The following is a 27,505-nucleotide window of genomic DNA, read 5'->3' as shown; positions in this document are numbered from 1 at the left end:
GCTCTCAGTAAAAAATGGCTATATTGACAACAGAACTTTAATGCAGCTCTAAAATACTTCAGAAACAGAAAACAGTCAAAAAGGACTTGTTTCAATAGTAAACTTGCTTTGAAAGTGTATGAACTAGCCAAGCTCTGAGGTACAGGGAAAGGAAACTTGACTGATCCAGGAAGGCTTGGTTTGAGTAGTGGGCCTAGGTAGTACAGGAAGTGGAGGTGGTAGAAATGGATGACTTAAACAATGGCTTACCTATTTGTGGAGTGGGAGGTACTCATGCTGACTGTGAACCCCAGATTATGTTGGGAGCTCCAGCTCAGACAAAACATCAACAGGAAACAAAAACAGATACTTTTTAGTGGAGGATGATGTGTGATAGCTTTTATAGATGAACTTAGGTAGGCCAAAGGGGAAAAAAAAAGCTTCCTCTCCCATCGGGATGCTCCCATAGTAATTTATTCAACCTACTGATTTTCTGCCTTCTTATGGAAATTGTTGAAGGGCAGATATAGAAATATTAGGAGTGCATCAAAAAGAGATGTGAAAAAATATGACAGAGCTCAAAATGTTTCAGAGACCAAACCGGTAGGCTGGAAGACCAGACTCGCTAGTAGAAAAACAGTGCAACTTCTGCAGGATGTACATTTGTTTTTAATGCCTGAAAATCAAATGCTTGTGGGTTGTGATTTTACATTGTAGCACTGACACCACCAAGAAGAATGTGGAACATGGGGCTTTACTTCTGAATGACAAGCAAAGTTAAAGTCTAATTTGTCTGCCTTTTCTTCTGGTTGTTGATAAAGAAAAATCTTACCAATTTTTCCCTATAGGCCCCACACTTCCCATGAAGAATGACTATAATTTCAGGGATATCCACCTGTAAAAAAATGCAATATATGAATACATACATAACTAAAATTTGGCTAACAGATTAAAAAAAAAAGATGACTATTCAAAATGCAAGTTAGCCTGCATCAGCAACATGGCCCACAGGGTAGGGTGGCAGTGAGAGACCAATGCAAACTCATCTATCCTGGGTAGGGGGAAGATGAGTTGTTTCACTGCAGTACTATCACTTAGTGAAGACTAGGTATCATGGAAGGCAATCATGTCAGCCTAGAGGTGCATGTTCACAAAGCAATACAGTAATGAGTTATTGCTTAAAGTAGTACATATAACAAAACCTTACATGACCTATGGGCTGAAAGTGTGGAATGTCAAAGTCAATCCGGGTCAGGGGATACTGTAGCTAGTTGAAAAGACTGCTAGCTATAGGACAGCCTCCTCTCACAAAAAGTAGAATGTGATGGTTGGAGATTAGCTGGCATTTGGATAGAGAGAGAGAGAAAAAAAGAAAACAATGCATATCAGTTTCATATATTTATTCTGATTAAGTGGCTACTTGCTTCAGAAAAAACACTAATGAGGCACTGCATCTCCTTTAACACATCATCTGAATCTGTGTAAAAAACAGAAAAATGATGACATAAAACACAAGATAAACAACTGTAAACAGTGTTGTGAGGTATACCACCATTCACTAGAAAAAGAAAGTTGTATTTTCAGGAAGAAATTAGCACAGTTCAGGGCAGCAAGTTCAGTAACATAGTATATGTGCACTATTGAACTGCACTCAGCACCCCCCACCACACACACACACACACACACACACACACACACACACACAAAATAAAATGCTGTTGCAGTGCAGCCATTAATTTAAAGCAGGAAATACTACAAAATTATATGACACATTTACCCCAAGCCCTTTACTCTACAGAATACGATTTAATTACATTTGTTAGCTGGGAATTTTCAAGGTGTGAGGTCCCATTTTCAGTGGAATATGGGGAAAAATATAAAAACAATAACAATATAATGATAAACACAAGTGCAAAAAAAGTAAATTATCCAAGTTACTAATTATACAATGATCCACTTAAAGCAATGCAAGTCAATATACATGCAATTCATTTTATCAGCAACAATTGATAACAGATGACATAAAATGTTTGCACTAAAATAGGATATTGAAAATAGGATAGTGAAAATCAATAGATGTAGCTAGTAATGTTAATAATTAGCAGAAAAATAACAGAAGCAGCATAAGATAATGTTAACAACAATTAGTAGAAAAAATAAAAATAAAAACTAGCATAAATAATAGACAGTTCATACTGACACAACCAGAGTGTTCAGGTAGTTACATGCAGAACAGATTAAATATGATCATCAAAGGAGCAGTTCTGTAGTGTAAGGTTTGTTATAGTTATGTGGTGAAGCAGCCTTATTATATTAGCAGTTGTATGTTATGCCACAACTGTATATCCATTCACTGTACAGATGTTCAACAAGTAGGACTGGGATTCACATTTGTTCTGTGCACTTCCTATGTTTACTGGGAGGGTGCTTCAGAGTTTGTTAATAAATACACCAGATTTTGAGTCACAACATTTATTGGCAGATTTTGGGATATTAATCAGGTGAAGTATAGATATTCTCATACTTCAGACAGTGGGATATAGAGCAGTTTGTCAGCAGAGTGGAGGGAAGGAAGTTCTTACTTTCAAGCCAGCTAAGGTAAAGAAAGATGTAACGGTGATCTGTATGGCTTTTGTGAGTGGCAGCAAATCTGGTTGATCTATTATAAACGTGTTCTACTATAGAATGGATTGAAGAGGCTAAGGGTGTTAACAGAACATATGAATACATAAGATAAGTAAAAAAGGTTGGATAAGTGAGTAGCTAATCTAGTATCTTATCAAAAGAATATAAATGTGTAAGTTTTATCCAGTGGATTTAATTATTCCATATTGACATTAATGAAGCACAGTGGTTTTGTTCAAGGTGAATCTCAATTATTTTGGCTGGTGTTTGATTACAATAATTTCTGTAAACAAATACCCAGTTACACATTAAAAGACTGATGCTTTATACTTTGCTATAGTAAACAAATACCCAGTTATACATTAAAAGACTGATGCTTTATACTTTGCATTCTTTTAAATACATTACTGCAGCTAGAAGGAAACAAAACATTACATTTATAAAAATGCTCTATGTAAAGACTGGTACAAGGCATTACATAACCTACCTCTGCATGCAACTCCAAGCTCAGGTCTACCATAGCTTCCCCTAGAATGCTCTTAATTTCCAAACGCTCTTCGGGTGGTACATGTTCCTCTACAAGTTTCCATAGACAGGGTGGCTCCTGGTAAGCTTCAAAATGTCTTTGATCCATAATGCCTTGACAAGGGTCAGCCATCCCAAGATGCACAACGCCAGTCCGAGGATCATGTGCTCAGTGGGGTGTTGAATAAATATCTCTATTCATTAAAGCATTCAAATCAACAGCTAGACAAATTACACAAATAAATTCACTGATATATAATTTTGGGACTGTTTATTTATTTATTTTGAATAAAAGCAATTAGACTATAACCTTGATAAGAAGTATTAATAACAAAAATTAAAAAGAAAAGGACCGTCCAACTGAGAAGCAAATCTAAACCCTCAGAAAACTTTTTAAAAATCAGTTGTAGAACATAAATATTCATCTGTTTAACTTCTGCTTGTTTTATATAAACTCTGGGGGAGAGGGAGAAAGGGAGATCAGAAAAAGATAACTATGTAATACATGTAATACTTAATGATACTCTGATAACTTTCAAAAGGCCACCACTAAGCCAGCAGTAGTTTATATTATTATATCAGAATATATTATATGCTATATTATATTTTATATTACATATTATATTTTATATTATAATGTTATTAAGCTGCAACTTAAATGCAATCACAGATCACAATATTTCGTAAATAAGGCTGCATAAAGTGTGACTAACAGTTAGGAAGAGTGAGGGGACATATGCGAGGCAGTATTAGGATGTTTCAATTATAGTGGTGGGTGAATGCAGAAAACTGATAAAAAGAGCAAACAACAAAGCTGTAAAATAATAAATACTTACAAAATCTAAACAGGAAAGCAGCTTTATTTTTCCAGAAAACTAACAAATGCAGGGTGAAATGAGTCAAGACAGCGAAATAAGCTGAAAAACGTATAACAGAACAAACAAAAAGAGGCATGTAGCTTAACAAGCATTGAGAGTGGAGGCACACAGCAGAAAGCATCTGACACTGGTGAGGCATAAAGGATGAATCAAATCAAACACCGCCACTCCAAGCAAGGACTGTGTTAATATGTATTATATCAGATAATTTTTGAGTTGGGGTTTTGCAAAGAGTAAATGCCGCGTTCTTCTTTTCTAAGTGCCCTCTCTCGGCCCCAGATTCTTGTATTCTCCAGCAATGGTGCAAAGAGATGCATATACAGTCTTCCACTGCATATGCTCTCATACCACATAATGAATCAAACAAGATAATACCACTAAAACTAAGCAAACACCAAAAGATAAAGTAATGAAGATACAAAATTATGACTTTGTCAGTTTTACAGGGACATATTAGTATACCCATCTGCAAGGAAGGTAGAGAAGTTCACAAGCACAACATGTGATAAAGGGGGTAATAATTACTCATTGCACAGGGCTCTTTCAGAAATCCTGTAATATTTTGAGTACTGCTGTGATGTCCAGTTAATATCCCACCAAACTACCACCAATATATGACGTCCCCTACTGTCCCGGGTCAGTAACTAATGAGTTTCAATCCTCACTACTGACTCCCATGTCAGACTGTTACTTAAACAGTAGTAATAGTTCACAATTTCCCCTAAGAGCACAGCAGGAACACACTTGATAACCTGGGACTAGACTGTATGCTTCTGTCCACCCCAAACATAACTCCTTATTACACACTTCAGAGCAATGTGTCCCAGTTTAGGACCTCTGATGCACTCACACTTAAATTAAAATCTCACACATCCAAACACTTCTGAGAAAGCCTGACACAGATATCTAGCTGTGTCCCTTCCTCAAAATAATATGGTAACAGGCTGTCACCAATCAGAGAGTCTACATGCTCTTTTAAAGGGGTGTCCAATTACTAAAATCAAAATTCAAAACAAATGGTAGCATATGACCTAAAACAGCCAGACTTTCTGAGTGGCCCATGGATTATTACAGCAGGTACATGCACTCTCAAATCACTAAAGAATTCACTAATTGACCAGCCACAATATAAGATAATAAAAATATTTAATAATGAGCAAAATGATTAAAAATGTCAAACAGTAATTTCAATAAATGAACAGAATTCAATCACAAGGAAAATGAAATTACTACTGAAGGATAGAAATCCAACATTTAGAAAAACTCTGACAAAGTAGCTATAATTTCCTATCTAACTGAAAAACACACTGGCCCTGATCTAAGCTAAATATTACAACAGAGCAAAGACAGGCTTACAGTTCTTGGTGAGTCCTTTGAGTATCCACTGCTCAGTATAGCTGGGAACTGTGTACACAACTCAGCTCTACTCAACTGTCTTCAGCAGGCTTTTATAAACAAGGTTAACGGTCTCACCTGTTCCAGTTCTTATTTTCATTTCATTCTTTGAAAATCAACAATTGTTTATTAAAGTTCCATCCTGTCTTTCAGTCTCTGACAGTAAACAAAGAGCATTTAAACACATTCTGATTACATTATCTGTAGATCAGCTGACTCTGAAGACAGTCTGCATTTAGAATCTCTTGTTACATGTCTAACTGTGCATGTTTGTGCAGAACACTGTTCAACTTCTTTAAACATCTTGTACAGAGTATTAATCAACATACAGGAACTTATTTACAATACCATAGCTAGATATGCTGCCATATATTACAAAGGTTAATCTGAAATTATGTATAAAACTTCAGCCAAACACACTTGCACAGATGAGTGTCTAATTTTGTGACTTCTATACCTTTTATGGTGTGCCAAATAATTTACTGAATACTGGTAAACTGAAAGTTACAATGTTGAATGTGCAATGTTGAAATATCAAAATGCTGAAAGTTTAAAATGTTAAAATAAAAACATCTAATACAGCATACATGCACTATGTTTGTACACTGCATCAGAGCACAATCTGTCAACACAGAATATCATTCCCTGTTAGCAAAGCTCAGAAACAAGTGCTAAAATGGGTCTTGTCAGTGGGGGGGGGGGGGGGTAGTCTCTGGATACAGAGGCAAACAAGATCTTTTAGTGCTGACATTTTAGTACTTCAGTATTTCAAGTTTGATATTGTGACTTTCAGTATACGTTACGAACTCCTTACAGCTAACATGGATAACAGCTGAGAAAACACCTCTCAACGAGGCAGAAACATTAAAAAACAAGGGTTTCGAAGGCTAAGGGCCGGATTCACGAAACCTCCATGTAAGACTTAATATGTCTTACTCGGAGGCTGCAGTTGAACGGTATGAAGTCAGCATGCCATGCATATTCATGAGGGCATGCTGAATCATATCCTAGGCTAACACGGTCCATGTAGGAAAGCAGGGGGCGTGTCTGAATGCCGAGTACTGCAAAGGGATACGCCCCCAGAAGAGTCAGAGGCCTGAAAGTAAACACCCACGCAACACCACACATCCCCACAGACTAAACCCTACTGAAAAGGTGTAAAATGTAAAAATAGCATTGTTATTTTTTTTTTTATAATTTCAAAAATGTTTGCCCGCATTTGCGCTCGTTTGAGTGGGTGTGGCCTTCGCTCAGCCACAGTTAGCAGACATTGGAAAGCATATAAGATCCTACATATGCAAATTAAGTCAAGTAGCAATAGCATAGCGGTAGAGACGTTGGCCAAGGAGGAGGTAGTCACGGTTCGAGCCCCCACAACATCATTCACCATTTTTATTTAAATAAGTATGAAACAATCCCCTGACACACACATATATATATATATATATATATATATATATATATATATTATATAAAACTATAATTTAAGTAAAATGTAATGAAATGGGCCATGTATTTGTGAAGAAATCTGACAGAATAATTTATAAAAAAAGGGTTATAATTGCCCATAGCTGAGCAACGCTTTAGCAAGCTGAATATGAGTGCCCGTAGGTGAGCAGCGCTTTAACAAGTTTAATATGAGTGCCCGGAGGTGAGCGGCGCTTTAATAAGTTTAATATGAGTGCCCGGAGGTGAGTGGTGCTTTAACAAGCTGCATATGAGTGCCCGGAGGTGAGCAGTGCTTTAACAAGTTTAATATGCGTGCCAGGAGGTGAGCGTCACATTAACAAGCTTAATATGAGTGCCTGTAGCTCAGCAGTGCTTCACGCAGCATAATATGAGTACTCATAGCTAAATAACGCGTTACCCAACATAAGCAGTTTGTGCGGAGCTGCGCAGCGCGCCAACCAGCTCATTGGGCAAGCTGTATCAAAGCCGCCTTTACACAGACACACCTCCTAGCCTGTCTAGACATTAGAAAAATAAAAAAAGCAATGCCAAGGGTCGAACACGGGATACTGTGCACCATAGTCAAAGTACTGAACCACTAAGCCATGACAGTTGTACTGAGAAATACAGTATTAGCTTATATATAGGAATGAATTACAATAGAACCATGACAAAGCAGGTTTGCTTTAAGCGGATAAATATCCAAAATGGCCAATCACAGATAAGTGTGGGGAAAACGGCATATATAAGCCCCATAGGCAGGAATACACACCATAACTGATTGTGGTACCCATTTGCAGTCAGGATGGCAGGTGCAGGAGAGGGAAATCACTTTAGAGCACAAAGGTTGGGTGTTGAGGAGTCAAAATATATGGTTTGGCTCCTAGTCCATGATCATGAAGCACAACTCATGCAGGGACAGGTTCAATGGGGTGCGTATAAGGCAGAGGCATGGAACCGGTTGGCACATGATCTCGCCAGTGCCACAGGCATTCCAAGGACTGGTGAACAGGTCCGTCACCACCATGCAAACCTGAAGCGATGCAAGGAGGACCAACTGAACCATTGGATCCAGGAGGCCCGCCAAATGCCCAATGCCCCACTACTGAGTAAGTATCCATATAATTACGTATGTAAGAAATGCTATCCTAGCCTATAGTATGGAGAGGTATGTTCCAATATTCCTTCATTTATATTACAGCTGCAGGTGTTCGTTCCGCGAATCAGCGAGCCTATGCTGATAGGCTGCTGAGGTTGCGCCACCAGGCAGGTTAGTAAATATTTAGCTGGTATTGTTATAGAATATAAGTGAGACAGATTGTAAGAGAGTTCAGTGTTGTAACCCAGCAATAAAGGTGAAATAAGCCTAGAATAAAGATTCTGCTAGTATTGTAAGATTAGATAAGTGATGGAGCCTGGAAAGGAGTGTATTGCAATCCAGTAATAAAGATTAAACAAGTCTCAAATAGAGTTTCCACCTGTATTGTAATATCAGATAACTGCTTCAGCCTGAAAATAAATGGTAATCAATCAACAAAGGATAGACAAGTGTCGAATACGTAAATTCTGCCATATGAAATAAGTGAGTCAGTTGGAAAGGATTGTTGTAACCCAGTAATAAATGTTAATAAAGCCTAGAATTAAGTACCATTCTGAAATGTAAATATAAAATAAGTGAGAGAGTGTGAGAAAGACAGTTTGAAGCTACCAAGAAAGCTGTAATAAGTCTGGAATAAAGGTATACTGCAGTCACTACATAATGAAATGAATGAGACAGCCACAACCAAAGAGTGTAATGTCTTAAATAAAGTACAGAACCTGGACTGTGTCCGTCCTACAATTTGGATATGTTGCTGTACCCTTGTATTATGGAGATAGTATGGTTGTATGAAATGCTGAACATCCACAGTTGTCTAGACCCATATAAATCAAATGTAGCAGGATGCTATACCTGAACACAGCCAGATATTAACATATATGAATAAAAATGGAATGTATATTAATGTAGCAGTAACATCCCCATCACCAACATTCCTAAGGTTACATACAGGAAACTGTACTAATACATGTAGGGGATATATATCTGCATCTACTAGGAATGTACAGTATATGTATAGGTAGAGTAAGTTGTTAATGTAATATTTCTCCACCCTACCCTATTTTCACAAATTATGCCATTCCACACCAAACTGGGTATGTGTATTCACAATTAATTTCCATGGACATTTGTCCTGTTGGTTCATACACATCTGCATGTACGTTGATGCATGTGCTCTGTTCACATATCCAAACCTGATGGCCTGTTGCCACCAATCAACCCTGCATGCTGTTGGAATGTGCACTGTTGTCTAAATATGCATGTGTTATGCTTGCTGCTCAATGTTCGGAATTCATGGGTGTTTGGTTAATGGGAATACTGATGCATGCTGTTACAACTAATTCTGAATGGTGTTGTTTGTTACTAACCCAAAATGCATAAAATACTGCTAAACATAGGAAAACAGGGAAGGTGGGTTCCAGCGGACCCACCTCTCCCACCTCAGCTGGCGAGTGCACCTGGCACCAGTGCCCAGGCCTGGACCTCCTCCTCCGGTGGCCCTGTGCCACCTTCGGGTGGAAGTGCTGCAGGGGATGGGGCTCGTCCCCCCTCTGCAAGCGTGGCCAGAGGAGAGCCTCCACTCACCCTCCATAGGGTCCGGTCTGTGGTGCGTAGTGAGATCATGCGTTCTGTGACTGATCCCCTACGCCAGGTCGAGGCGAGAGTGGCGCAACTCATGGGTGTGTCTGCCCATCCTATCCAGCCCCCAGCACATGCCTGGCCTGGGATGTGAAGGCGCAGTGGTAACTGCCCATGGGTGGGGATCTCAGTTCCACTGTTGCCATCTGTGGGCTCATGGGCTCGCGATATCCAAACATCTGTCCCCGTCAATTGTGTTTACCCCACACATGTGTCATATTCCACCCCTGTATGCATCTTGTTTGTCTTGTCTGTTAACCTCCCCAACCTACCTCCCCAAATATACCTACTTCCTGTACCTCACATTCCACTCTCACCTGAAAAAAAAAATAAAAAAAGGGCACTCTGTTCCCACAAAAAAATTACGCCCCATACATAGCTGCCCAATTTGCACACATGTCTGCTGGACATGTAAACTGATAATTCTAATTGGCAGTACAACATATTTTGTTGTCCTCACCCCTCTCTCAGGGGTGGAAGGTTTCAAATTTCACACCAAATTTCAAACATATGCACAGCTGTTGCTGATAAAGAATCCCGAGTTGGTTTCCCTACTGTCTTTCCCTCTTTGTGCCCCCTTTTTCACCACTTTCCTATTTCCCCATTTTCTTTTTTTTTTAAAAGAAATTAGCGCGGGTGTTAGCGGGAGTAAGCACTTTTAAGCAGTATTCAGCGGGTGTGCGCTTGTGTGCGCTTAGCTAAGCGTAGATAAGCATAGCTAAGCATCGCGCAAACCCGCTTACAACTGCTTAAGAGTTCCTTAGTCAGTCTGTATGACAAGGCCTGTAGTCTGCTCATCAGCAAAATAAAATTGTCAGTCTCGAACCCCGGACCTTGGAAACACTAGTCTGCATGAATTACCACTGAGCCACAGCAGATATACAAGAACTTGGTGCTGAAAGAAATATATCATGAAATACAAGGAGTGAATGTAAAGGGAAAATAGGAAGTCCATTACACAAAGCTTGTTCTGTGAATCTTTACTGACAATTCTTGTGGAATTGCATTACATTAGTGTGAGAAGAGAAACAGCCATGCTAGTAGGTAATAATGTTACAGTAGCACCTTACAAACCACACACAGTATCAGAGCAGGATAAACACCGCCATATTTGAATAGGTAAGAGGCCAGACCTCCCAACTGTGACTGATTTACAGGGATGTCCCTGATTTGCAAACAACTGTTACCTGTGCCCACTGACTCCCTGTGAAATGTACTAACAGTAGGCAGAAAGGTGGGGAATCCCACGTAATGGTAACTGTCAATAAGTTAAAGTAGACACTACTTGCATGTCAGAAATGGTGTAGTAATACATATGCTTAAAATACCCCACAGTCACAACTGCAGAATATCTGAAATATATCATGGGTGTATCCCACTGATATGTACCTTTCCCTGAGGCTGGTCAAAAATATACCTGGGAGTATCTGAGGCCTGCAAGTGTCAGAAACACACAGGCATATCAGCCTGTCTGCTGTTACATACTCTGTGAATAGCTGTAGAATTACTTCCACAAGCATGCCCTTATGTAGGAGTACAACACAGAAATATCAAAGGATGTAGCCATCTAACATACTAATGACAGTATAGCAGTTCACAAGCACTGCATGTGCCTGATATTCATAACTGTTAGTACAATATACTTAGTTGTCCTCACCCCTCTCTCAGGGGTGGAAGGTTTCAAATGTCACAGCAAATGTCGAACATATGTACAGCTATTGCAGTTAAAGAAATGTGCAGCTATGGACCTTCCCTACACGCAGCCTGCACATCCCTAGCTGGTGTCCCCACTGACTTCCTGCTTCCGGCTTACAACTGTTTAAAAGTGCCTTATTCAATCTGTATGACAAGGCCCTAGTACTGCTCAGCAGCAAAATAAAATACCCCTGTAAGTGTCAAACCCCAGACCTTGGGCTCACCAGACTGCATGAAGTGCCATCAAGCCACAGTAAACATATAAGAACTTAGTAAAATAAAACAGCATACACAACACGCTGATTTCTGATGGCCCCAGTTCCAGTACAAGTCCACAAAAACTAGTAAAATCGTGATAGAAATTCAAATAATCCAAGTAAGAATGGTCCTGGTAAAACAAGCTTTATTCAATCGACACCAGTAAGCGCTTTCACCCTAAGGCTTCATCAGACTTTTACAAAGTACAACTGATTCATTGAACTTTAAATAGCCCTCCTTTCAACCTCATTGGTTGTAGGGTTAACAGTCTTAACATATCTAGACTGTATATTTAAAGCACTACAAAGCATTAACCATAAGAAACCTACATATAAAAAATATATATATATACATAAAATACATAAAAATACATATATATATATATATATATATATACATATAAATAGACGAGAAACATAAATCTAAAAAGCATGTGTGCAAATGTATTGAGAACTTCACTATGACTAAAGTCCTATAAACAATAAATACATTACTAGCAAATGACCAAATAGCAGATGTAAGGGATGAACATAGTAAACAAATACAAACCCTACCAACTGTGCAGACCCTCTCAAACAATATTCAGACAGATCTATTTTGGTCTGAATAGTCTCCTATTTCTTAGAAAAGGTTTGATGTGAACCTTGTCATTGAGCCCAGGGGGTACATCCGCCCTCCATCTGATAATCCATCGGGTTTCACATTCCAGGGTCTGATTGATTAAATCCCCACCCCTAAGGCTACTCTCCAACTTCTGCACAACGCTAAACCTAAAGTTATGATCTGTACCCAGTTCTTTATGATGCTTAGCCAGGGCATTGAACTCGGAACCTATCCTAATATGATAGGCATGTTCCCTTATACGTTCTTTAAGGGTCCGATTAGTCTTTCCTACATAAAATGCAGTACATGCTATGCACCTAGCTAGATAAACAACATTGTCACTATTACAGTTGGTAGATGTATTAAAATAAAAGACACGTTTAGTAGTTGGATGCACAAAAGTTATCTCCTTACTAATAAACATACACTGGTTGCATTTACTACATGGTACAGTGTTACTTCCTGTCAGATTGACCTTTCTCTTATGATAGTTGTACTTAGGTTTACATAACAATCTCTTCAGATTAGGTTTATTCCTAAACACCATATTTGGTTTGGGTCCCACAACTCTACCAATCTCATCATCTGACAGCAGAATGTCCCAGTGTTTCGCTATTATATTTTTAATATTTGTTGCTTCTTGGGTAAAAAACATGGGAACTCTCACATTCACCATGTTAGGAGCATTACCATCCCCAGGAAAATTAACAGTTTCAGCAAAATATGGTCTCGCTCTAGTGGCTCTCAAACTATCAGCTGTAGTGCATGTCTCATCTATCCTTTCTGTATTGTAGCCCCTCAATACATTTGCACACATGCTTTTTAGATTTATGTTTCTCGTCTATTTATATGTATATATATATATATATATATGTATTTTTATGTATTTTATGTATATATATATATTTTTTTTTTATATGTAGGTTTCTTATGGTTAATGCTTTGTAGTGCTTTAAATATACAGTCTAGATATGTTAAGACTGTTAACCCTACAACCAATGAGGTTGAAAGGAGGGCTATTTAAAGTTCAATGAATCAGTTGTACTTTGTAAAAGTCTGATGAAGCCTTAGGGTGAAAGCGCTTACTGGTGTCGATTGAATAAAGCTTGTTTTACCAGGACCATTCTTACTTGGATTATTTGAATTTCTATCACGATTTTACTAGTTTTTGTGGACTTGTACTGAAACTGGGGCCATCAGAAATCAGCGTGTTGTGTATGCTGTTTTATTTTATTTTCTTTGGTTACACGCTGATTTTGAGCTCTGTCGGCTTGCTGTACATCGTTGTGCTACTATATAAGAACTTAGTGTTGATAGGAATATATCATGCATTACAAGGAGTGAATGTAAATGGAAAATAGAAATGCCATAGCAACACATTCCAGTAAAGACAAATATCAGGCATTCAAGGAGTTAATGTAAAAGGAAAATACAAAAGCCATAGCAACACATTGCAAGAACTACTGTTGTATGCCAGTTAAGCCTCAAATCCCACAGGTAAGTACATACTCCCATGTAAACAGTGTTAGCATTAGCAGGTGTGAGTTAACATACACACTGAGAAGAGTGAACTGGAAGAAGCAACAGTCAGGTTTCAATACAACATGTATTTCAGTGGCTACAACACAGCATTAGATATGAGAGATATACCAACCTTCTGACTCGCACAACAGTGTCCACAGCAAACCAGCATGGTCCCCACCTTGCAAAACTGAAAGGCCTACGCCTACCTAACCTATCATTTTATAGCAGTGTCCTGCATTCACAGTGAGAACTGCAATTACCACACAGCAGGCTGCATGCAATTACTAAATGCTGGCCACCAATTGGTGCAGAGGCCATCACATGCACATGTGCAGATACCTACAAAAGCAGCCTGTACTGCCAGTCCACACATGCAACAATATCATTGCAGCAACTGGAGGGAGAGAGAGATAGATAGAGAGAGAGAGACAGAGACCAAAAAAATAAATAAAAAGCAAGCCAGCCAGCAAGCAAGCCAGCAAGCCAGCAGAAAAAAACTGTCAGGTAATGTAAACTACATAATCTAATAATCTACATACTGTGAACTCTCCATATGTGTTAGCAGTCTGTATCTATATGTATATGCAGATGTGCATAGGGCAAGGGACATACTGCAACTGATGGTGAAGGCTGGACATACATATGTAGTTGAAGGTTGCTATGTGCATATATCAATGTAGGTTGTAGTGTGTGGCATTGAAAACAGCATGCAGTGTAGGTATATGTCATGTGGTGGTGAACTTCTGTGGGACTGAGCCAGTGAGGCCTGCTACAGATATACAGCCTGAGGACAGTATAATGCATTATGCACAACACTGTGCAATATCATTCCAGAATGGTATGTCTCAACTGTTTCAGAAGTGATATTCCCACCATGAAAGGTGGGCAGTCTATGTGCCTACATGTGCATGTATATGTACAGCAATGGATGTTTAGAAGTGTGTGTAGATATATAGATATATATAAAGAGAGAGTGAGAGAGGGGGACATGGGGGCAGATGTACTGCAACAGGTGCCTGGTGACGAAGGCATAGACTGAACACCATTGTTGATACTGCAGTACCATACCCCATTCCAAAACATGTTACCCACTAACTACCACATAGGTGGTTGCCCGCCTACCACTGGAGGAGTCAGAAGGGAACATGGGACACAGGTGTACAATAGCCTCCCCTTTGATATCTACAGTGGCACACTAGTCTTGTAATCCCTGTACATGGTACGTGTCATCACAAAAGGTGTGTCAGCTAGGGAAATGTATGTCTGTGTACCCCTCTACACCTCACAATATCCTATGCAGTATGTACCTCCCATGCGAACTACAGCAAGTGGAAAGGCCACAGACATACCCAACAAACACTGATAATGCCCTCAAACACATTCCCTATGCAGACGGACTTTCAAAACCACAGCTAGAGTGCCTTGCATACTTCCTACACAGAGGTTACCACTGCTGGACATGCACAGTTATGTCACACCCATACCAGTTGGCCAACCACCATGGCAACACCTCACAATCCATCCAGCCTACATGACCTAGGGCCCTAATCCTTGTCACTGAACTAAACAGCACATGCTGGAGGTACAGGTTTCTATACACAAATATGCCATACCCTGGAGTAAACCACCCAGCATTAACAAACAAGGCTCCTTATTAGTAGATGTCATGCATACCCCTGATGAATGTTATGGAGATAGGTAATATGCCCTGTGAGTCACCTCTGTGTAACCGTTTCACAGGAGCAAGTAAAATCACATTACATGTGTCCCAAAGGGCAGGGTAGCAAATGGCTAGGCTGCCCTAGGCCCAGGGCCAATAGCATAGTACCTACCTATGACACAATGCACACACATGTACTCAGTGCAATACCAGCTATGTGACGTGAGTGTGACACTGATTGTGTGCAAGGTCTGTAAATGTGTGATAGCTTAGTGTGAGTTTGTGTCTGTCATAGTAGTTGGTGTCCTTGGTGTGAGGCCAGAGAAAGAGGAGTCACTTATCGGGAAGCAAACATAGTAGATTGGCATATGTTGTGCCGTACTTCCCTGTGTACGACTGTGGTGTCCCATCGTAGGCAGAAGCAATACATGTAGGCTCAGTGAGTGGTACTGCTGTTGAATCCAGCTCACATATGAACTGTTGTACTACCTGATGTTACATATGAACTGCTGTACTACCTGATGTTGGAGGCCTAAACACTACAGTATGTTCACATTCCCTGGTAACACTGTCTGGTGTGTTTCCTGTAGTCTGCACAGATTACATACCTCATGCATAGGTATCTGTAAGTAGGGGCACACAGTACTATAAGGTACACAGTTAATGCTCATCTGTGTTGTCATACATTTGTGTGCTGTATGTATGTGTAATGTGTGTGTAATGATGCCTGTACCATGGCTGCAATCACATGTGTGTTACAGGGTATGTGTGTGTACCTGGCAGCATGTATACTCTGTGACAGCAGTATGCTGGCTATAGTGGCAACTGTGCACATATGTCAGGTAGGGATATGGCATCAAAGACTAGGGTGGATTACCGTTGAAACTGTAAATGTGCATTGTATTCATTGCACGGGATGACAATATTCTTCATCCATTAGCTTGATACACACCCCCAGTGTGAGGTTGTGCATTGTATCCCACACAGTGTGCCGAGTGCTTGTGTATTCTAGTTTGTTGTATGGAGTGTGGCAGGCACTGTCAGACAGCTGTGGGCTGAGCACTGATATGTGGTATCGAACATGTGTATCCCCTGATAGACAGACAGATGCTATATATGGCAGTTAAGTGATATCAGTACATTAGAATATTAAGTGTGCCATATGACTTGCTCACATATTTTTCTTTTCCTTCCAGGGTGATGGTGCATCAGCGAAACCCACCTTATACAGCAGCAGAGGATCAGGAGATCCACCAGAGCCTGGCGCAGAATTACTGTGTGCTGTTTTCCAGGACCAGCCAGAACCAGCATGAGAGGGCTGCACTGTGGTAAGATCTTGTCAGTCGGGTAAATGACATAGGCATGCATAACCGGACATATGAGCAGGTACGCCATCACTGCAGTGATTTAATTAGACATGTCCGGCAGCGTGCATCTGATATCCACAGACAACAGCTTGCCACAGGCGGTGGGGTACCTATCCACCCCCCCCTCACCAGTGTGGAGGAGCACCTCCTAAGTGTTGTGGCTCCGGGCCAACAGCAACATCCACAAACGTGTCATCATGGAGGCCGGAGCCACCCAGCATGTTGAAATGGAGCGTGCAGGTAACATGCCATATTTGTAGTTGACTGTTCTCTGCACTGGTAGTTTATGCATGTGTGAGATGTGTACTGTTTGTGTAGCTGTTAACCTGCCTATTCTTCTGCAAGATTGATATTCTGAGCATAATCTGTACACCTGTGAAAGCCACCTGTTGTACTACTGTACTTTATCATACTCACAGTATCAATGTCACAGTTGTGGCCACTGGCAATCACTCTCATATTTTTGCAGGTCCCCCTGGAGTGACAACAAGGCAGCCAATCCATGCTGGTGTGTGTGTCATAACAATACTATTGCTAATGACATGTGCATGTCATATGGAGGTGTAGTCTGTGCACATGTAACACACCTACGCATAATGCATGCTGTGCATGTTTGCTGTGAGACTATGCATATCCCATTATTCTCAATAGCTGCCTCACTCACATGCAATACACAGAGCATGACACACATGTGGCAACATTGCATAGGCATACCTGATACACATGTACACAACACACACGTTTGGCATACACACTACACCTTAGCCTGCTACACATGTGCAATTATGACCCTTCAGTATCCCACTTATCATCTACGCAGCACACATAACATACCTGAGGGGTAGAGGCCTATCATGTCTTTGTGCAACAGTCTTGAACAAATAATACATTCATGTTAGGCAATGCTCACTATTGGCCACCTTACAAACCCATGTAACAAGTGGCTGTGTAATTGTGGATGTAGTCATGATACTGCACGTCAGGCACAGCATGCTAGCTGCCTGTCTGGCACACATTGTTATTGTTGACTGACCACAAGAAGCATGTTGATCATGGCTCACGCTACTACACCACATCCAGTTCCGCCGACACAAAAGTACACATAAGCAGTCATTGCGTAGCACCGTCATGCACTGTGTGTGTGTGCAAATCTATGCACCCACAGCTTGTAACACTTGCACAACATTGTTATGTCCTTGTACACATTGTGTCCCAGGGTGGAGACGATCACTGAACAAGTACACACAAGCATCAAGTACACGTATACTGTTATTAACAAGGGCTGTCTACACTTGCACTGCACGTTCCTGTGCAACACATAATCTGCATGCTGAAATGTGTACAGTGATGTTTTTCCTTGTGATACTGTCACCCACCCTAAAACAGTATTGTGTATGTGTTGGATTGCAGGTGTGTGTTTGTATCTGCTGTACTGAGGAGTGTGCCTGTGTGCCTGTGTGCCTGTGTGCATGTGTGCCTGTGTGCATGTGCACCTGTGTGCCTGTGCGCCTGTGTGCATGTGCGTTAATATCGTGTACACATTTGTAAACTGCATTTCCTATCTTCCTCTCACAGGTTCTGATGTTGCTCTGGTGGAGTGCAGCAGGGAACCTGAAGCCACTGCTGGGGATAGTGATTATGATGATACATGTGTAATGGCACAGGGAGGTGTGACAGGGTCTGTCGTTGGTCATCCAATTGACACTACACAGCAGTCAATCCCATCAATGCGCACAGTCATCCTGCCGATACATCCATTGTCACTAATGTCCTTAGCTGAGGGACAGCATACAGTGAGCATTGACCAGGGTAGTGTGGTATCATTGGCACATGCATCCCCTCACAGCAGCCATGGCCAGATTCCAGACATGGTACCACACAGGCAGATGTCCAGGGATTCTCGTGGGAGCATCCGTGGTCATACTGCCTCTGTCAGACGTGCCCACAGAGATCTTTCAACCTCAGCTATGTTCTGGGCTGTAATGCAGGCACAGGCATGTATGGAACAGTACACCAGACAGGGTCTGAGGGAGCTTAAAGCACATCGCACTGCTATGAATGACATTATGCGTGACATTGCGTCTGCCATCCGTAACATCAGCAAGGTCATTGATAGACGTTGGGGGGGACACATTAGATCTCTTCCACAACTACATGTCCAGGAGCCAGGACAGTGCAGGATGGTTGAGACGTCGACATGGATGTATGCCAGCAACATTATCAGCTGGCAGTCATCGCGGACGACAACAAACCCGCAGCCGCTCCCATAGTGCCAGTACCAGCCCCAGCATTAGACCGTCCGAGAAGACCACGTGCATGTGGCTCTGGACAGTCCCAGCAGGGACATGTGTCCAGTCAACAACCCACTGCTTCTGATGACAGTACCCAGTCTGGCTTAGTACCTGATACTGTCCGTAGCACCCCTGCCAGGCACAGGTACCATGTCCATGGCCAGAGAGAGTGATCTGTATGACCTGGCAGGTACAGTCTGTGGCTGTCCACCGACACCCGTATATGGCAGCCACGTGGTGGAATTGTGTGCATGCATACACACACACATAATGCTAACACCTAGGGCTAATACATACACACACACATTGCAGCAACATTGCCCCTTGTTGTACTGTTGTCCCTCACTAACACACACACATACATGTCAATTGGATATGTCAATGGCAGACTCTGGCAAACCAAGTACACACCCTGTGCATATGATGAAACTGTGTCACCTCCTGCCATCTGTAACATTGATGCAGGAACAGGGTAGCATGGTGCTGATGTACAGGGTGACTACATAGCATTGTAGTAATATTATCATGTTATTGACAGTATAGTGTAATGATATTGTTGTGGGTATATTTGAGCATGCATGATGCATTACCTATGTTTGTCATTGCAGTTTTGTATACACCAGTGGTAATTCCCAAAGTGTACTGTCTGCACATGTGCCACATGGCTGTTGTGTGTACCTGTGCCTGCATGTGTTGGGGTGTGGACAGTACATGTGTGATGTTTGCAGCACTGAGGTGCAGGTGTACATGGTTAGCATGGAACATGACACGGTTTGACAGTATGCTGTGGGTGATACGGTTTCCAAATGTCAATGGTCTGCATTCTGACAGTATACACAGCTTACATAGCCTGACATTCAGCGGTCATTACATGGTGTCCCCTCAACTGATACACAGATGTAGGAACCTGGTGTCAGTGATATTCCTGTAGTACTACACTATACCAGTAGCCATTCTTACTGAACCCCACACATCCCTGGGAACAATACTCTTTGGCATATAGCAGTCTCAAGTACATGCCAACACACTATGTATATGCCCATCCACGACTGCAAATACATACAGTGGCCTACAACGCATTCTACACGAGACACCTAACCACCACAAGGGTATCATACGGACAGATACCTGTTGTCCAAGCCATGCTGTATTGCTGTAACGCAACTGTGGCATTGGCATCGGCATGTAGTTAACATAGTATTCCAACAGTACCATGTAGGTGGTAGCATCCATCATGTAGAACGATTAATGGTGTGTACATGTGGACAAGTGTTATCATGTCTTTCCTTTGATATTCACATTTCCAAAGGTATTCTGCAGTCCCTCGGTGTATCACCTAAGCAAGACGGTGTCTGTATACATATCGGTGACAGTTGCGATACACCTACACTGGGTGTCCATTACTCACAAACTTTGCTGTGTTTTAACATGTCTGATATATACTCCAGACATGAACCCTCACCCACATTAATCTATCAAAGCTTTCATGGGTGTGTGTCACATAGTTGGCCTAGGACACAGATCACTGCAGTAGCCTGCATTGTCACCAACATACATGTATGGCCTAAGATCTGGTAAGCTGCAGCACATGCTGGCAAAGGTGACAACTGTATTCATATGGGGCAGGCTTCACACATAAGAACTATTAAAGGTCACAGGTACATATCTGTATGTGGCACACACATACCTGATGTGTACATTGAAATTACTGTCATAATAATATGTCATACAATAATAAAAGCAAAACACACAACACATTGCAAACTGTGTGCAAATGCACACATGGCATTTGTAGGATTCAAACTCCTACCTATGTTATGATAATTGAGAGAGACGCATTAGCACAGCACACTATTTGCATTACTGGATGATTTCATAGGTTCATAAGTAGGTACTAGGCTACCGGCCCTAGGGCCCATACAAGCCTAGCCAAAAAATATACCCTGGCTTTCGCCACCCAAGAAAATTATTTTCCTGTGCTCCTGTTGAGCAGAGCCACAGAAGTGATCCCCGGGGTGAATTTCCCATTTCCCATCCGATCATCAAGATTTTTCTTGAAGAGCGCTAATGAGGAGCTCTGTTTGACATAGATAGGTAGTCTGTTCCAAAGTATGGGAAGTCTCTGGGACAGGAATCTATCCCTCCAGCATATTCTGTTTATTGTGGTGACAAGGTAAGGTCCCTAGAGCATGTAGCTTGAAGGGATTGGGATTTCTTTAAGTGGAGCATGTCCAACAGCTCTGGGTTTGACATAGCTTTGTATGTTAGGCATAGATCGCCCCTGAGTAGGCAATATGCGATGGAGTAAAGCTGTAGTTTTTTGAGACTGTCTGCATAGGGCATCTGTTTGAGGCCAGAAATCCTCTTTGTGAGGTATTTCTGTGGTCTTTCCAGTTGTTGTAGATGTCTTGTGAGGTACATACCAGAAGGGGCGTTGCACTCTATAATGGGTCTAATGAGTGATTAGTAGAGGGGAACAATGACCTCTTTTTTTCTGGATGAGAATGCCTTTGTGATGAGATGAGCCATGTAGAAGGATTTCCTGACCACTGTGGCGATGTGATTATCAAAGGAGAGACTACTGTCCACCTGTGTCCCAAGGTCTCTTATCACATTTTCAGCATTAAGTAGATTACCAGCTATGTGGTAGTTCATGGGTACAGAGTTTTTACCAAAGGGGATGGCAATACACTTTTTGGCATTGAGCTTAAGGCCATGGCTTTGACACCAGGAATTTGTCTCAGTGAGGCCCTTTTGTAGTTTGTCCACATCGTTAGGAGTTTCGATTATGGCTCCTAGATTGCAGGCATCTGCAAACTTTGTTAGCCAAAGACCTTCTGTGTTGGCCTGCACTTCAGAGAAGTAGATACCAAACAGGAGAGGACCCAGGACTGAACCCTGTGGTACTCCAGTTGTCACTGGTCTGATGGATTTGGAAGCCGCTACTTTCACAGTGTGGGTTGTGTTCATGAGCCAGTTGGAAACCCATCTTGTGACATAGGGATTTATACCTAGTTTAGTGAGCTTATCTATAATTCCAGAGTGGGGGATGGTGTTGAAAGCCTTGGCGAGATCTAGATAAGCTGTGGGAACCATTTTACCCTCATCTATGGCTTTGGCGACTGCTGAAAAGAAGTCAATCTGGTTTAGGAGACATGATCTGCCTTTTACAAATCCAAACTGAGTAGGGTCCAGAGTTTGGAGATTACCAATGTCTTTGTTTATGAGTTCCATGATGATACGTTCCATGGCCTTGCAGACCAGGCTCATCAGGCTAATGGGGCAGTAGTTCCCGGGGTCCGTCATGGCTCCCCCTTTGTGGAGTGGGATAACTGTCGTGGTGCGCCATTCAGTGGGTACAAAGCCTCAGGTGAGGCTATGATTGAACATGGTACTTAGGTAGGGTGCCAGTTCATTCTGTAGTTTGTGTAGAAAGCAGCCTGGGATATTGTCAGGTCCCATGGATGCTGTGTTCTTGGCTTTGGAGAGTGTGTTTTTTACCTGTGCAGCCATGATTATAGGAACTTTGCATTCTTCCGGTATACAGATGGGCCCTCTAGGGGGTGAGAGGGGGGTAAAGTTGGCACTGAACCTATCTGCTACGATGTTGGCAGTATCAGTTGGTTCTGTATATTTAGTGCTATTATGCTGCAACTCAGAGCAGATCTGAGTGTTCCCATTTAGATTCTTGGCATAGCTATAAAATGCTTTGTGATTGTCTTTAGAGTCAGTGGCAATTTTGTTTTCGTAACTAGCTTTGGAGGATTTTATGAGGGATCTCAGCTTCTTACTGAGGTTGACCAGGGAGTTCCTCCAGTCATGGGATTCTACTCTTTTTTGCAACAATGTCTTTCTTTTGTTGTAGAGTTTGTTTATGGCAGAGGACCACCAGATTGGCTTCCTTTTTTGGAGGAGAACATCTTGGTTCTATTAGGGATAGCATGATCCATGCACTCGTGTAAGTGCTTATAAAGTGCATTTGTGTAGGATTCGGCAGTCATACCTCTACTGTCCGTCTGCATGGGTGTCATGAAGTTTGCCACTTCTGTCTTAAGAAGTGTGAAGTTGGCTTTGGAGAGGTTTTTTATGATGGTTTCCCCTACTTGGGGCTGGGGGTGGGATGTGGATGTCTAGGCTGATTAGCTTGTGGTCGGATCTGACCAACGAGGAATTGACCTCTGGTGTGGAACACCAGTTTCCCATGTTGGTAATGACCAGGTCTAGGATATTGCTGCCCCTGGTGGGGGTGTGAATACGTTGATCCAATGCGTTGGAATTTATGAATTCTAGAAAATGTTGAGCAAAAGAGTTGGTACATGAGTAATTATCCCAGGTAATGGTGGGGTAGTTGAAATCGCCCATTATTAGGGTGTTGGGTTGTACCCCAATACTTTCCAGTGTATCAAGAAATGAGGAGTGTGAATCCTGGGGCATGGTGGGGGGTCTGTAGCAAGCTACAATTTGGATTGTGGTCTTGCCCAGAGTTAGCTGAGTTTGGATAATCTCGGATGCATTAAGCTGTGCAACTAGCCTGGAGGTGTGGATATCCTTAATGAATATGGACACGCCTCTGCCTTTAGTGCTTCTTTCTGGGTTAGGTGGCCGAAAGGTGTGGTATGAACTGAAGCCTTGTAATGCAGGGGTGCTCTCTGGAGCTTTGAACCAGGTCTCTGTCACTGCACAGATGTCAATGTTCTCCATTTTAAGGAGTGCCTCGAGTGAGTGCATTTTGAGGTTTAGACTTCTAGCATTGAGTAGCATTACCCTCAGATTTTGCTTGCTTGTACCTGTTACAGTGGTGAATTTATCATTTGAACCTTGCCTAAAAAAGGCACTATAGGGGTGGCAAGAGTCTTAGCCAGTATCCAGAATCCTAAGGGCGACAGGTGCAGGCCATCTCTGGCAAAGCATCGTGGACTGTCGATCATGTTGTCCCAGGCAGACAAATACTGGATCCCCTTAGAATGACACCAGAAGCTTAGCCAATTGTTGAAGTCAATCATTTTGTCCTTGTACTGTGGTATCATTCTGGGTGATGGCTGGATGCTACTCAGGGTTAGGGTCATACCTGCCTGGGATACAAGATCGGAGAGCTCCTCCATGTCTCTTTTCATGTAGTCCAGGGAGGTACGTCTCAGGTCATTCACACCAACATGGACAATGATAGTGTGATATTTGTACTTATTGTGGAGTAACCTGAGTGCATGCGTTATGTGGTGGATCCTGACACCTGACAGGTAGCTGACAATAACTTTCTCCTTGTTTAGTCTAGTGAGTGGAACATCAGTGTGCCTGACTAAAGAGTCACCTATGACTAGAGTGTTGGGTACGTTGTTATGCCTTATGGGCTGTGGTTGAGTGGCACACTGAGTTTGTGGGCTATGTATCATTTGGATTGTGTTGGGGGGTGGAGTTTGCTTGCATTTATGCTTTAGATGTCCCTGATGCCTGGGCAGGTATTTATTGAGAGCCTCCGCGAATGCAGGTGTGTGTTTTGTGTTTCTGTGTGTGTTTTGGTGGTGTAGGTTTTGAGGGACTATGTGATGAGTGTGGTGTGATGCAAGTGTTTACCTTCTCCTCTTGACTGTCCAGTCCAGTCTTGGGTGAAGAGAGCTTTGCTTCCAGTTTGTCTATATAAGTGCATCTCTCACAGGTTGTAGTGTTGGGTGGTAGGAGGAGAGGGTTGTCTGTGTACATGAGGCAATTGCTGCATTGCCCCAAGATGCCCAGATTCATCAGGTAGATGGGAGAAATCACTGGGAGATGACCCTTAGACATGCCTGGATAAGTGCTTATTTATTAAGTACTAAAAACTGCTTTCCACTAGGAAGGCAGGAAACAAGCTTAAAATATATTTTTTTCTTCTGTTTCCCAGATGCTCTCTTTGTACACAGTCGGAGTGCCTGATATCAGAATATGATCTCACTGCACTCAGTTGAGTGAGCAAATGAGATGGGCCCAGAAAGAGTATCCAAACACAAATTTACAAGAGGGGCGGGCAGTTTCAAGGCCACTAAGATTAACACCAAAACAAAAACAGGGAGGGCGGGTGGGACAAACTGAAGAGCAGAGTCAAAACTTCCAGTTCAGTTAATATTCCTGCAACACAGTTAAATCAATTTAAATACTCCCTTCTCCTGCTGTATTTATAGGGTGCTGACATCATCAGTCTTTCCAAAGAGGAATGTACATCTTTTAGTGTGTTAACCCAGTGTTCAAAAAGGCCATTCCTTTCACAGAGAATTGCATACATACACACCCCCTGCCCCCCCACATACATACATACATATATACATACACACACACACACAAACACACAGCGTTTGCAGGATTCAAACCCTTACCTAACTATGTTATGATACTTGGGAGAGACGCATTAGCACAGCGCGCTATTCGCATTACTGGATGATTTCCCTTCTCCTGCTGTATTTATAGGATGCTGACATCATCAGTCTTTCCAAACAGGAATGTACATCTTTTAGTGTGTTATCCCAGTCTTCAAAAAGGCCATTCCTTCCACAGAGAATTGCATACACACACACACACACACACACACACACACACACACACACACACACAGCGTTTGCAGGATTCAAACTCCTACCTAACTATGTTATGATACTTGAGAGAGAAGCATTAGCACAATGAGCTATTCGCATTACTGGACGATTTCCCTTCTCCTGCTGTATTTATAGGGTGCTGACATCATCAGTCTTTCCAAAGGAGAATGTACATCTTTAACTATCCCTCAGTATGGGGGATAACAATATCTGTGCATTAACAGAAGCCTAGTTCAGGGTCACATATGCACACTGGCACTGCCAGGTTATGTTCTATACCATGCTTCATGACCACAGGACTTGTAACACACAACACAAGTAGGGGGTGTATCCATATACATCACAGATGCACACACCTCTGGGTTGGTATCACTGCACTAAGCATGACAGGCCATACATATACAACTACCACTGTGCAAAACTGCCTTTTGGTTTGGTGTGTAGTTCAGACCACCCCTCCATACCCAGTAACCACACTTGGCTTTCCTGGGAACAGTATAGGATATGCAGGTCTTCACACACACCATTATAGTGGTTGACTTTAGGTACACAAATATTGACTGGGGATACTACTCAGGCCCTCAACATCACCCTACAGCCACTACAATTTGTGAATCCATGTGCTATGGCACAACCAGTCACCACAGCCACAAGGGGGAATACATATTGGACCTGATCATCACCAGCATGGGGATTCTCTGTGTTCCACACCACAGGTAGAACTGTCATTGTTAAGATCAGACCATAAACAACTTTCCCTGGACATTCATATCCCGTCCCCAACCCCAGCCAAGGAAATCGCTGTAAAGAATTTCTCAAAAGCAGACTTTGCACTTGTGAAGACTGGGGTGGAATACTTCAAAGGCCCTGTGCTGGAGGATAATACAGCCCAATCTCAATCTACAGACTCCTTTACAAACGCATTGTATGAGCACCTGCAGGTATGCATTAATCATGTCATCTCAAATAAACCATGACTCCTCCAAAACAGGAGACCTGTCAGGTGGACCCCAGCCATATATAAGCTGTACAACAGAAGGAAGAAGCTACTACATAACAGAGCAATATCCCACAGACCCACATAGATCATAACCTCTCCTTTGCTAATCACCTTGACAGAGTTATTGCAGAGACCTTTATATAGCCCTCCTTATAACATGGGTGTTTGCATATAGATCATGGGAGGTCATTGGGCCGTCTGCTAGTCACTCATCAGGCCCATGTTTGACTACAATGCTCCTTTTGGGGTGTACCTTACCCAACACCTGCGGCAACTACAGTGAACACAACAGTACCTCCCCAAGAGGATCATGGGCTACACACAGATGTCCTATGCAGCTCAACTAAAGGATCTCCAGCTATACTCAGTTGCTTAACACCTACTCAGAGGTGATCTATGCCTGACATATGCAGCCATTTCAAACCCAGAAGTAATGGACATGCTCCACCTCATAACATCCAAGACCCTTAGAGCTACACACTCCAGGGACTTAAACTTCAGCACAAAAATAAATAGGACATGCTGCAGGGACAGATTCATTACCCAGAGGCTCCCCTCACTCTGGAATTGAATCCCAATAAAAGTTAGACATAGCCCCTCGCCAACGCTCTTCCAGCGAAATACAGCCGCATGGATGGGAAATTGCTAATTCACCCTTGGGATCTCCACTGTGTCCCTGCTTGACAGAGGCACAGCAAACTAGCCTTAAAGGGTGCCTTCTGTGACCGACTTTTACAGAGGCACAGTAGGCTACTCTACTGGGGAGGTGGACGCCAAATACACTCTGCCTAGGCTTATGTATTCCCTAGGGCAGACAGCCTAGTATTGACCTCTGCACTTATGTTTATGTTCGGGATGCACAATATTTGTTGCTGCTCCTGTTTGCAGGTCTTTATTGCCATAGCTTTCCCAGTTTCTATGAACAACTTGTGTATCTGCGTAACATGTTTGATCATGAC

The 27,505-nt window shown here is 42.1% G+C and overlaps 1 protein-coding gene across 1 annotated transcript in view; it reads right to left on the bottom strand.

The window, feature by feature from the left end:
- Nucleotides 1-27,505, bottom strand: part of CCDC24 (coiled-coil domain containing 24) — a 712,711-nt gene that overhangs the window by 562,770 nt on the left and 122,436 nt on the right. Inside the window, exon 3 of the mRNA XM_044086785.1 lies at nucleotides 3,092-3,351. Within this exon, the coding sequence (XP_043942720.1) occupies nucleotides 3,092-3,262 (171 nt within the window). The 5' untranslated portion in view covers nucleotides 3,263-3,351. The remainder of the gene's footprint in view (nucleotides 1-3,091; nucleotides 3,352-27,505) is intronic.

Source organism: Protopterus annectens, chromosome 10.part0 (assembly GCF_019279795.1).
Source record: "Protopterus annectens isolate FY-2018-M chromosome 10.part0, PAN1.0, whole genome shotgun sequence".
In the NCBI taxonomy this organism is placed as follows: Eukaryota; Metazoa; Chordata; order Ceratodontiformes; family Protopteridae; genus Protopterus; species Protopterus annectens.
Note: the sequence above shows the minus strand (reverse complement) of the source record. Positions and strands in the feature narration are given on the sequence as shown.